At 39.9% G+C, this 13,847-nt stretch overlaps 1 protein-coding gene across 1 annotated transcript in view; it reads right to left on the bottom strand.

The window, feature by feature from the left end:
* Positions 1 to 11,966, bottom strand: part of TTC27 (tetratricopeptide repeat domain 27) — a 169,336-nt gene extending 157,370 nt beyond the window's left edge. The window contains exons 1-4 of the mRNA XM_060244359.1: positions 11,671 to 11,966; positions 10,558 to 10,741; positions 5,058 to 5,187; positions 3,398 to 3,538 (exon numbers count right to left, since the gene is read on the bottom strand). Coding sequence (XP_060100342.1) covers positions 3,398 to 3,538; positions 5,058 to 5,187; positions 10,558 to 10,741; positions 11,671 to 11,761 — 546 coding nt within the window. The 5' untranslated portion in view covers positions 11,762 to 11,966. The remainder of the gene's footprint in view (positions 1 to 3,397; positions 3,539 to 5,057; positions 5,188 to 10,557; positions 10,742 to 11,670) is intronic.
* Positions 11,967 to 13,847: the final 1,881 nt, after the last annotated feature.

Here is a 13,847-nt window from a genome sequence, read left to right as displayed (position 1 = left end):
AGATTCCACAGATTAGAGGGAACATTGACTGATTCCTCCTTTGTTCTGCCACAACAACTTTGCTCATCTGAACAGGGCTTTCTACAGGTGCCTTCCTACAAAAGGGCAAGATCAACAATTGTCTGTACATACACCCCCCCTCTCTCTCGGCTTGGCTTCGCGAACGAAGATTTAAGAAGGGTGCAATAGTCCACGTCTGCTGCAGGCTCGCTGGTGGCTGACAAGACCAATGCGGGACAGGCAAGTCCGGCCACAGTGGCTGCAGGGAAAAGTCTTGTGGGTTGTGTATGTGGATATGCCCTTCAGGCCATTATCTGTAGAAACCCCCACACTAAGGAACAGCTTTCTTGTGGAGGTCAGGAAGGCTTCCACACTTTTATCTTTCTGCATATTATATAACACAGAACTGTGCTGGAGGGCATTTTTAAATAGTGTTGCATCATAGCTGGATGATTCAGGAAGATGCTTCTATCAAGGAAACAGGACTGAATTCTACTACTACTATGTAAAATCTGTTGCTGTAGGTCTGATCCTGCTCTCACTGCTCTATATTTATGCAATACCATTTATTTTGTTGTTTAACCTATTACTTTTAGTACTTATACCTTGTTTCAGATTTCTGAAAAATTGTTTATTTGATGGCTCCTCATCCTATTGATTGTAAGGACTTCCATTACATAATTTGCCTTGAGTCTCATTAAAAAACTATGGAACTCATCTGCTCATATGTCAAGATCCATCCCTATACAGCAACTATCCACAAAAATACTATATAGGTGGTACTTCACACCAGTTAAACTTGTGCATATCAACCCAATTCCATCTCCTATATGTCGGAAGCAATGTCGAAAACAGGGCTCTTACTTACACAATTGGTGGACTTGTGAAAAAGAGATTCAAATTAAAATAACTGGCTATACTATACCTGAGGATCCAACACTTATTTTGTTAAATCTATGGGGGGAAAGTTCAATTCCTGGGGATACTAGAGACCTCATATTAACTTTATTAATAGTGACAAAGAATGTATTAGCTACAAACTGGAGGTCTCCTAATATTCTGACATTGCACCAGTGGGATTTTAAGACCTGGGAATATATTATGCTGGACAAAATTACAGATTGGGTGGAGTGATTTGAGGGTAATCTGTCATCACATAATGTGTTGAATAAATGGTCAGCCTGAGGGAGGGATGGTGGCTCAGTGGTAGAGCATCTGCTTGGGAAGCAGAGGGTCCCAGGTTCAATCCCTGGCATCTCCAAAAAAGGGTCCAGGCAAATAGGTGTGAAAAACCTCAGCTTGAGGCCCTCGAGAGCCACTGCCAGTCTGAGTAGACAATACTGACTTTGATGGACCAAGGGTCTGATTCAGTATAAGGCAGCTTCATATGTCCATATGTCCAATACATATTTTTTCTGGTGAATTAAAAACCTCACAAACATCTAGGACTGAAGATCTGCTTTTGTTTCATTTACTAGTTAGCTTGCTGTAATTTGTTGCTGCAATAAGAATACATAATAACACAACTTGTATGACAGACTGTAACTGTAATTTATTTGGTTGTCTATACGATAAAGAGTTTTTTTAAAAAAAACTACTGTCCATCTTTCTTACTAAGTCAAACAGGTTAATGATCTGCAATATTTCAGGAAGAAGATAAGCCATTAGTACATGATTCTTGGACTTCAATGTGGCATAAAGTTATACTGAAAGCTGTCTGGCTGAGAATTAAAGTGTCATTGAAATTACTGAAATTATTTCATAAGTGTATAATGTAATATAAAGAGCCCCGTGGCGCAGAGTGGTAAAGCTGCAGTACTGCAGACGAAGCTCTCTGCTCATGACTTGAGTTCAATCCTGGCGGAAGCTGGGTTCAAATAGCCAGCTCAAGGTTGACTCAGTCTTCCACCCTTCCAAGGTCAGTAAAATGAGTACCCAGCTTGCTGGGGGGAAAGTGTAGACAAACCACACCATAAAAAGTCTGCTGTGAAAACATCGTGATGCGACGTCACCCAGAGTCGGAAACTACTGGTGCTTGCACAGGGGACGACTTTTTTATGTAATATAGATTCACCACATTCTTGGAGAGGATGAAGAAAAGGGTACATTTTATTTACATGACAGTCATGCATTATAGTTTCTGGACAGGTGTATTTTTTTATTTCAGTAGGATTACAAGGTAAATTGTAAATCCTGACCCCAAAATTACACTGCCAAGGTTAGTTGTACCTCAGCATCACAATATGTGGAAGAATTAAATTGGTTACTATGCATCTAACAATGTCTCAACTGAAGATAGTCAGGCAAGGGAACTCCATTATTCCTTCAAATGCCAACTGAAGACAGGGAATTTGGGAGCAAGTTTTCCATGGACAAGGTAACATTTCAATTGAAACTGTCAGGAGGCTTGTTACTAAAAACTCTGACATCCTAAGACCCAATTCTAGATAACTAACTCTCATCAGAATAATTTATGTAATAGTTGTACTAAACCCTTACATAAGTACTTGTTAATATATTTTAATCTACAATTTAATAACTATATTCTACCACTGTAATTTAAACTCTCTTATCTTCATTTTAATCTCCATGTTTCTTTAACCTACAGGATGGAATTTGAAAACTCTGAACCAATGGACTAATTAACCAAACTAATTGACAGAAAAAGCCTTTCAGATGCAGCTTGGACTTCATCTGGTAAGACTGTCAATAACTTTCAGTTAATATAGTTCTTTACAGAAGTTAATTTCCTGAGCTATGTTATCTGAAGTTAGTCATTCTTTAATAAATAATGCTTGTTGCCAAGAGGTTATAACTAGGGATTAAAAATGTTTCCTTAAAGAACTAGAAACAAGATTTAATATACAAACATTTGATCCATTATTTATTTTATTATACAATAATTATAACCATCCTTTCCGGTCTCTTAAAGACCACTAAAGTGTCTAAACAAATTAAAACATACAAAATAAAATCACACCTTAAAATCACTAAAACAAAGCAGAATTAATATTCAGCATAGTTCAGTTTTCTTGGTCACTCCAGACAGACTGCAAATCTAACTTGGAGCTCTATAACTTTTAACAGTTATTCTAAAATATTTTTCTAACGTATTGTTTATAGAAATTAACACACTGGACAATTCTACATAGGCATGCATGTTCTGGTTTTATTTTATTCCTGGACTCCCCACTTTTTCACTACAACAATGTGGCTCCCAGCTTCTCAGAGTAGATGCTGTTGATCTATGCATAACAAAAGTCTGGAATCCACTTAGTTCCTCAGAACCACTCATGTCCTAGTTAACAGAAAACTTCACTGAGGAAATAGAAGAAACAGAGTGAATATGAATCAATTTAAACCTGGAAATCAGAATAAATTTATGTTTTTGACTTACCTGAACAGCTTCAAGCTTATGTCTTGAATTTACAAGAACTGTTCTAGCAAGAATCAGCAAGACAGCATGGGAGGTCAGACTATAGATTGATTCACCATCTAGAACCAACATGCTCAGAATAGCTGCAGACAGTACACTGGGCTAGAAAGAAAAAGCAAGAGACTCACTAAGGGCAAAGACAGAACAAAGCAGACATGCCCAACACACTAGCTGAACTTTAATCCAATGTTTCTTATTGTTGTTAAAAATGCACACTACCCAGATGTCATGCAAGAAGAATCTACTAGTTATATAGAACCATCAGTGCCTTTTCTGCAGTTGCACCATGCCTATGGGATATCCACATCTTCTGTTTTCTATTGGATGCCAAATAACTTCTGTCCTGCTAAGCCATTCTGCCTTTCTGGTTTTTACTAATTGTAAAGGTGTTTGTTTTATTTTCCTTTTTTCCGTTACTGTATGCTGCATGACAATCTGACAGCTCTTAGACAGATTTTAAGCTGCTCTTGGATGGGCTTCCTATGCCAAGCTTTCCACTGGCACAAGTGTGAGGTAAGGACAATTTCACAAAATTGCTCCTTACTGCAGCCCACCCACCTCCCACCTAGTGGCTTAATGTCCTTATACTGAATCAGCCCATTCATCCACCAAGGTCAATACTGTTTACTCAGTACTGGCAGCAGTTCTCAAATGATCTCAGGTGCAAGGCTTTCACATCACCTACTATTTGATCCATTCACCTGGGGACACCAGGGACTGAACCTGGGACTTTCTGCTTCCCAAGCGGATATTGTATTGCTGAGCCATGGCCTTTTGCCACAAGTTCTCCAATACCTAAGAGGGAAAACCTATTTCTTAAAGAGAACAGGCTGTGAAAGTATGTTAAAAGCCACAAAGAACTCCTCATACTGCTATACGATCCCCCCCCCCCTTGCATATACAGCCTCTTTGGATTGGAAACAAAGTTTTTAAAAGCACAAACAAAATGCTTGCAAAAATATATGTAGGATGACAGAGTGGAAATTTATAAAAGTGTTTATATGAAGAAATCCAGGGGAATATGCTTAAGTTGAAAGTTTTGTTTTCAACCCTGCTGAGCATCAAAAAGCATTTCTCTACAGCACTGAGTTATCTTGGCTTCATAATCTGGTAATCACAATTCTCCAAGAAGAAATCCAGGAAGTGATGCTTATGAGGGTGTTGAGAATTCTCCGTTAGAGAGCCTCACTGCAGTTTCCCAAGGAGAGGAAATGTCTATTCAACTATTTTAAGTCTGCAGTGTAGATATGTTCAAAGCACACTGCTGAAATTAAAGTTTGTCTTTTTTTCCAAAAAGTTTTACAAACTCTGGCTCATCCCATGAGCCTGGGATAAAAAGTCTACCAGACATGTTATCCAAAGACTCATGCACTAAGGTTAATGTGATGCAAAAGTTCTTCATTTTAGCTGGACTAACTGGTATTAGTAAAAACCATGAATAGACCCTTTAGAAAGGCAGAATGGCTTAGCAGGTATTAGACTGTAACAAATTCAGAGGATTATGCACTGACCACTTTGCTAGAGCATCGATCTTCCTTTGTAGTGCTAGAGACAGCACATCTCAAATACTAATGAACCAAAGACAGCATGTGTGCAATTTGGGTTGCGGAGGAGATGGTACCTCAGTATATTGTTGCAGTAATTCAGGTGGCAGGAAGTCCTGGGGCTGCAATTCAACAGGAGGGCCAGTCCAATTGCTCTGAACAAACAACTGCAAACTCCCCACACCAAGCAGAAATACCACACTTTGTCTGAAAAATACAATAAGCAATCCCATTTTATTAACCCTATTGTACAGGTAGAAAGTATTACTATACAGAAATATATATGGCCTTTTAATACACTTGCTGTTTCTGTTAAGTGTCTTCAGTGTGGTAGACAGAAAACCCAAATAATTGAATGTATACAGCTTTACACACACAAAAAAAGATCTGAAGAGTTTCCCTCCATTATCTTTTATGGAAAAACCTTCCAGCACTCCACATTAGACAACAGCAACAGCAGTCACAATAGAAATTTTATATGCCACCTTTCCAGAAACTGCTTAAGGTGGCATACAATTAAAACAATAAAGTAAATAACAATAAACACAAATAAAAAATAAAACAAATAATAAATTAAAATTAATGCACAGCAATTAAAAACAAAACAAAGGCACTGAAACAAACCAATAAGCAAGAAAAGGAATAAAAATAGCATATCAAGTGGCCTAACATGATATAAATGAAGCAGTCACCAGGCCACAGACCACAAACCAGCTAACACAGATAAAACCCCTTTGTAAAAGCCTGTGTGAAAAGGAATGTTTTAGCCTGGCACTTAAATGACCAGGATCAAGGAGACTCAAGTTCTCGTCCCTATTTTTCCTGGGTAACCTTGAGCCAGTTACACACTTTCAGCCTATTCTACCTCACAGGCTCATTGTGAAGATATAATGAAGAACAACAGAACACCATATACTACTTTGGGTTCCCGCTGGAGAGAAAGATATAATATATGTGTGTGTGTATATATATGTGTGTGTATATATGTATGTATGTATATATGTGTGTGTGTGTATATATATGTGCGTGTGTGTATAAATAAAAAAGGTGCCACGTTTGCCTCTAAAGGCAAAGCACCAACAATGAAAATGTCCTGTCTCTGGCCACCATCTGCCTCAACTGCACAGCAAGGGAGACCACAGAGGACAGGGATTTAGAAGAGGATCTTAACTGGTGAGCTGGACAATACTGGTAGAGGCAGCTTGTTAACTGATCGAAGACTCTAAATGGCTTGGAGGCAAAAATAAGAAACTAGCAGTCTGTATTGTGCCTAAAAATTTCCAGTCTAGGGGTGGGGTGGGGGTGGCAGTAATTACTAACCCAGGCTGGGCTCCTGAAGCTTGCAGAGAGTCTTGGAGAGCAGGAGCCTAGCTTGGAAAAGGACTCCCTGCTGGGTGGTGGCTGGGGCTGTCTGCTGTCCGGGGGGTGGTTCCAAAACACTTGAGTTGTTCGTTGGGTTTTAGTGGAACCATCAACAGGACTCCAGTGACAGCTGACACTTCTACACTTGTTGTTTTCTCTTCCTTGTCTCACGTGCATAAAGACAAGTCATGTGAAACAAATAATCAAGGCCAGATATGTATGACATGAAGCAAGAAAGAGAAAACAGTGTAAAAGAGGAAGGTGCTGCTGCTATAGTCACCGTATGAAAATGACTTTGACATCTTCTATACCTCAAGCTGTCTAAACTAAAATCTTCCTTGCCAAGGCAAAATTACCACTCTGGAATGGGCCACCTTCTCCCAAATATTACTTAGATCATTTTCTGGGAATAAAGCTGATGCCCTGAGCATTGTATGGCTGTCTGGGACAGACCAGTATGTGCCAGACCATCCACATCATAGATCCACGTGGGTAGCTGTGTTTGTTTGAAGCAACAGAATTAAGTTAGAGTCCAGTGGCACCTTTAAGACCAACAAAGTTTGATTCAAGGAATAAGCTTCTATGTGTACACACACACTCTTCTTCAGATACAATGAAATGGAAGAAAACCATTCAAACTTATTCTGTTCTGGAAGAGGTTACACTCCACATGAAGGAACAGGTGGGGGGGAATTAGCATATAACATGATGTTGACATTCTGAGACAAAGCAGGGACAAAAAGCCAAGTGCACAGGGTCAACAGCTGTATGGATCCAATTAAGGGGAAACAACAATTAAACTAATAAATATGTCAAAATAGGAGATAAGTATGTACGAGAATCTTTTCTAACTGTGGGAAAGTTAACTTTATGATGCCCATCTGCCTCCCCTCAAGTGGGAAGGTAACAATCGCTATATGTTGTTCTAAATAGTAAACCAATATGTTGTTCTTAGAGGTGTTGTGTCTGAAAAAATCTATAGCTATATACTGCATTCTATTACAAACTGTATTCCATTATATTATTCAAAAGAGAAAAAATGGAGAGGGAGAGAGAGGAATTTATAAAAATACATACAATATACAGTCCTTGGTGAGAATGAGTTTAGTATATGTAATAAGAAACCAATTATCTCTGTGTTTGTTCCAAGTTTGGAATTACTTCAGCAATTTCCCTTTCCATTCTGTTCCTGAATTTCCTTTGCAATAAAACAGTTACTTTGAGGTCACCCATTGTATGTTCTGAGAGGTTAAAGTGTTCTCCTACAGGTTTCTTAGTCTTGTGATTCCTGATGTCAGATTTGTATCCATTTATCCTTTGGCGTAGGTTTTCCCAATTTGTCCTATGTAGAGAACTGAAGGACATTGTTGACATTTGGCATGGGTAATATTAGAAGATGAGCAAGTGAATGAGCCTGAGATGTTGTAGTTTATATTGTTGGGTCCAGTGATTGTGTTGTTTAGGTGTATGTGGCAGCAATGTTGTCATCTAGGTTTATTGCAGGCCCTGGTACCAGTGTCCATATTCGAAATTTGATGTTGCATTATTATGGGTGAGGAGTTGTTTGACACTGGGAGGTTGTCTGTGTGCGAGTAAAGGTTATCCCCCCCAGTACTTGTGAAAGAGAGCTACCATTGTCCAGTAGAGGTTGTAAGTCGCTGCTGATGCATTGAACTGTCTTGAGTTGAGAGCTGTATGTCACCTAAGCATGTATGAATAGGAAATATATTTTTCTAGCCACTTAGGTTCTGGGAGTAATACCTTGGTTTTGAAGGTTAATCACAAGGAAAGCATGATACTGACTGACAAAGATGCTAATCTGAATCTCACAGTACTACTTTTTATTTGTATAAAGCTACTGTCATTTATTGCCCATGTATTTGTTTGTATAAAGCTACTGTCATTTATTGCCCATGTATTTGTTTGTATAAAGCTACTGTCATTTATTGCCCATGTATTTGTTTGTATAAAGCTACTGTCATTTATTGCCCATGTATTTGTTCAGATTTGTTACTGTGAAAGAACAAAGGCATATATAATCTCAGATTCTTGGATACAGAGCAAGAGAGGGCAGCTGAGTTAACAAGTATTAACAGGAAGAAGACAATTCCTAAGTATTTTACCCAGGAAATCTTTACTGTGGCTTTGGCATTAGGTTTGACATACTCTTTATATAATTTCAAATAAAAGCTCAGTTTAGACACAAAGTGAAACCATGGAAGGGAGGAAATGGGGAATACCTGAGCCAATTAAGACATGGGTTAACTATTTTTCCCTCTCTTTTTTATAACCTGCAGATCTGGGGTTGGTCAGCACGAGCCAAAGCCTCTAAGCCCTTGCTCTTTGCCTCTGGCCCTGGTGAGCCATACTGGGCAAACCAGCCATAGCCCAGAATGACCTTGTGGCTCATCATCTGCTTTAAAATTGGTTGGGGGGGGGGGGGGGCTACTGGGTCATAAATTTTGTCTAAACTGGGATTTTTAATGTTTTCCTATTGCCATCTTTCTCCTTTTTCTGTCTGGGTTTCCCCAGGAAACTTTTAAACAAATACACCTACCTTGAGAATCTAATAATTAAGTTCTCAAAAGCTACAAAAATATTAACAATACCAGACACAACTTAAAATTTAAAAATGTAAACTGAATAGTAGCTTTTCTCTTCACCAGTTGTGCCTGCAGCACAAACTTTAAAGTAAACCCAAGTTTGTGTACCTACAGCTTTGTCCAAAGACAAATGCAGCAGTTCACTTGATCTTAAAAATCTTCATGCATCTTTTTATTTGGTAGTAATAAGGAGTGATTAGTATGAAGAGGCACATAAGAAAATGAGAGGCATATTTTGAATATTTCATAAGAAAATTCCACAGCAAACTCATTCAGTTATTCTAAAGACAATGACTAAAATTGATGTGAACACTGTAATTACGTTACAGGATTCGATCCTACTAGATATCGGTCAACTATGTCTGTCATCAAGTTAAAATCACTTAGTTGCCATAAAAACTCCCTAAGTGGGAGCATATACAGCCTAGGCTACGGGAACTGTACTGGCTGTCAATTGTGTACCGGATTCGTTACAAAGTGCTGGTTATTACCTTTAAAGCCCTATATGGCCGAGGACCTGCCTACCTTAGGGACCGTCTCTCTCCATATGTTCCCCAGAGAGTACTGAGATCTAGCTCGCAAAATCTGCTGACCATCCCTGGGCCAAAGAAGGCCAAATTGAAAGTTATGAGGGAGAGGGCCTTCTCGATTACAGCTCCCCACTGGTGGAACCAGTTACCAGAAGAGGTATGGGCCTTGCGGAACCTCAACCAGTCCCGCCGGGCCTGCAAGACAATCCTCTTCCAGCTGGCTTTTTAATGTAGAATTATTGTACCATCATCATGAAAAACTGTGTTATATCAAGATCGTAGCACCAAATTAAATTGTGGTTTTAAATTGTTAGTTTAATTGCTGTTTTTAATGTAATTGTCTATTTAATTAAGGAACATAACTGTTATGTAATTGGGGTATTTTATTATTGCACTATGGTACTACTGTATTTTATGCTATGTAGCCGCCCTGAGCCTGCTTCGGCGGGGAGGGCGGGATATAAATTAAAAATTATTATTATTATTATAAAAACTTCAAACTGTGAATTTTATGCAAAACATGGAACAAAAAGAACTCTTAGACAAGGATCCCTTGAATGTTTGCAACACATCAGCAATGCCCCCTCTAAGCTGTAGAGCCTTGTGAGCAAAAATTCTACCTCATGAGGTACTGACATTAAAGCTGTGAGCTACTGCATAAATTAGTTTGATCTGGGGTCATTCTTTCTGAGCTAAGACAAAAATGTGTGAGGCAGAGGCTAAAAAACTGAGCTAGCTCACACTAACTCAGCTTAGAGGGAACACTGCACATCAGAGATGCTTTCACCTTCAAGCAAATGTAACTAAAATATGCAATGATTAAATCTCCCACTGTCAACAATAAGTTTTTGGCTCCAACTCTTCTATCAACATTTCTACCATCAGTTAAAACAGCCAGACCGCCTCGCTTCATTCTTCAGCCTCCTGATGTGTACCAACTCCAATTGCTATCTGAGTTCGTACTGCCAGTCCTCCTACTCACTCATGCACAACTCTTTATCAGAAGACAGAGACTGAACCTTGGAATAAGTTGAACTACTCCCACATTAAGAATTCCTTTCCAAGTAAAAATTATTTTTTACCTTTCCACACTATCAACATCTACAGAAGAACAGTCCAGATAAGCTTGAATCTGTTTTTCTAAATAGCTGTCAAACTTCTCTTCTTTGGCTGCTGCAGGTACTGTGAAGATATTCTGAACTGCTTCACTTAATAAGATGACTTCATAATTTCCTTCCAACAGCAATTGCAACAAGGACCCACTTTCTGAAATCAAGTAGACAGAACATTGAAATTCTTAAGAACATACCAAATAGCAGTTTTGCATTGAAAAAGACCTCATACCAGAACAAAGGGATGTTGTATGATTTCCAATAATACATATTTATTACTGTATGTATTAAAACACTGCATACATCCCAAAAAGGTAGTAAATAAAGCAATTGATGTGCCAAGTACTAGTTTTTAAATGTAGCAAACATCATGTCATCCCATTTGCTGTTAACTCTCAAACATTCTTTGAAGGACTTTTTCAGTTTCTTCTAGAAAGTGGAGACATCATACATTGTATTCACAATTAATGATCTATTAAATAAGAAGGCTGCATTAAAACAATTTGAAAAATAAGTTTCTCACACATACTTTCCCCACAATTCTCAAATAAAGTAAAAAAATGTACTACCTTAGAAGTACAGCTGGATAGTTATTACCATCTCCATTATAGGGATATAATAACTAGTCCATACAGAAAACAATAGATCAAGATGCTTCATCATGCAGTTGTTTATCTTAATACAATATAGCGCAACTATGATTGCGGTTGTGGTGGATAACAACTCAATGCAATGCCTTACCGGCACCACCCACCAGCTCCCAGGTTCAGTGCCCGACGCTGACCAGCGTCACCCTATCCGACTAAGAGATTCATCGCAGCTCAACAAATTTTATATAGGGAAGAAACCTGTAACCAGGCCACACAAGAAACTTCGCCCAGCGGGGCAGTACATCTCTCCCCACACTCGTCCAAAACCATAACGTGTAAACTGCCTTGAGTTCCGCTAATGGGAAAAGATAATAAATGTTTTCATAAAACTTTCATACATAAAACTTCGGCAAGCAAATAAATATACGTGTACGTAATTATTCCCGCAAAGAAAAGAGGACGTAGGAGGTCATTCTGGCTCCGCTCGTCTTACCTGCAGCCAAAGCCGTGTCATTCTGTTTCCACCGCGGAGATTCCTCCGCACTGGGGAAACCCCTCAGTAGGACCCGCTCCAGCGCTCTCATTTTCCCGGCGCCCCTCCTCAGATGTCCCCAGATGCAGCGGCACAAACGGCGAAGCTGTTGTTGGCTCTACAGTCACTTCCTTCAGTGCGTGACAAGACTCTCTGCCCAGCCTAATCCATGTGCAATCGCCGGCCTCTGGGAGCCGCCATGACATCCTCACTAAGCAAGATGGGAGCATGGGAAGGAGAAGACGCGTGCGTAGTTAACTCCGGAGGCTTCAGTGCTGGCGGAAGTCTTCTTCTTGCGCCGAAGGGGGAAAGAGGGCGCTCGCGTCTCACGTGCAAAAGACTGTCCAGCCGCGTGCGGCTCTTACGAGCTACCCAAAGCGATTGGTGGGCATTGAGCCGTGCTGCTAATATGAGCGGGAAATTACTACCCCCTCTCACTGGACTGGTTCCAGTCTGTAGCCTAGTTTATTCTATATAGTTAATGTTCTCAAACTAACGCTGGCTTCCCAGATTTTTTTGGAATCCATATGTGGGTTTGATGCGCGATCCGCCTTCTAAAATCCGCTTCTAAGGCTATTTTCCCCTCAGTAAAATCTTCTTCAGTTCTGCCTGCTTGTAGCCTTGTTCTTATGAACTGCATTATTACTGACTGTCTCTGTCTAGCAGGCACCAACGGAAAAAGGAAAGGAAGTGGTAGGCATAAGGTTGGCAGCTCCAGGAGATTTTATTGGGGAGTGGATCCTGGGAGGAGGGGGGGGGGACTCACATAATGCTGTGGAGTCAGCCTTCCAAAGCAAACGTTTTCTGCAGGTAAACTGATCTCTGTTGCCTAGAGATCAGTAGAAATCCCAGGAGCTATTCATCCACCACCTAGAGGTTACAGCAAGACAGGGAAAACAGCCATGTAAAGAACAACAACAACTGTACACATGTTTCTGAATAATAAAATCAGTATATTTGAAAAACAACACGTGAGAATCCTTGTTATTTCTATAATACATACCGTTGTACACAATTTATAATGAAAAGACTCGTCAGCTTCAAAGAGCTTAACTATAACAATTACAAAGCCATAAGCATCCATGAAGTCCTAGAAATCCCATGTCCAATAATAACAGTTTAATTGCTTGAATACAGGTGGCTGTTATCCTTCCTGTTTCAATAAGAATCTATCTCATTTCAAGTTGGTGCACCTATCAGTGCCTGTATCATCACTGTGTACAAGCAGTCAAAACAAGTAGAGGATTACATTATATTTTCAAGGTCAATTTGATCCCAACCTAATAATAATTACTCCACAAAATAAATAAAAAACACAGCCTTCAGTGTTTTCAGTTGCTGACAAAGATTTCAGCTGATAAGCGCACTGACTTGAAATGAGATCTGAAAAAGAGTCTTCTTGAAACTGGAAGGATGCCAATCACCTGTATTCAAATAATCAAGTTGTTATTGGAAGGATTTCTGGGACTTCATCAATTAATGTTTATGGTTTTGTACTTGTTATAGTTACTATTAAACTCTTTGAAGCTGTCAGTCTCTTTATTCGTTGGTATTATAGAAATAGCAAGCATTCTCACGTGTTATTTTTCAAATATACTGATTTTCAGGGCTTTTTTGTAGCAGGAACTCCTTTGCATATGAGGCCACACACCCCTGATGTGGCCAGTCCTCCTGGAGCTTACAGTAGGCCTTGTACGAAGAGCCCAGGAAACTCTTGGGACGATTGGCTACATCAGGGATGTGTGGCCTCATATGCAAAGGAGTTCCTGCTACAAAAAAAACCCTGCATGATTTTATTATTCAGAATACTGTGAAACATTTGTACAATTGTTAATCATCTATGTCTTGCTGTAATCTTCTATACTGAGTACCACCTGGAGGTTGGCAGCTCGAGGCAGGTGATACTATGTGATGCAGCTACCCTTCTTTAGGGGAATATTGCTGATTTACTAGGGTTGCCAAGTCCAACCCCAGAAATATCTGGGGACATTGGGGGTGGAGCCAGGAGACACTGGGGTGGAGCTAGGAGGGAGGGGGGAAATGGCGCCGGGGAGCGTGGCGAGCCGCCCCGTCTCGGAGTGGGCGACGCCGCTGTGCAGCTGACGCCTCTTCTCCGCTCGCCATGGCTGCTCCTCCGA

The sequence above is a fragment of the Heteronotia binoei genome, chromosome 1 (genome assembly GCF_032191835.1).
Source record: "Heteronotia binoei isolate CCM8104 ecotype False Entrance Well chromosome 1, APGP_CSIRO_Hbin_v1, whole genome shotgun sequence".
NCBI lineage: Eukaryota > Metazoa > Chordata > Lepidosauria > Squamata > Gekkonidae > Heteronotia > Heteronotia binoei.
Note: the sequence above shows the minus strand (reverse complement) of the source record. Positions and strands in the feature narration are given on the sequence as shown.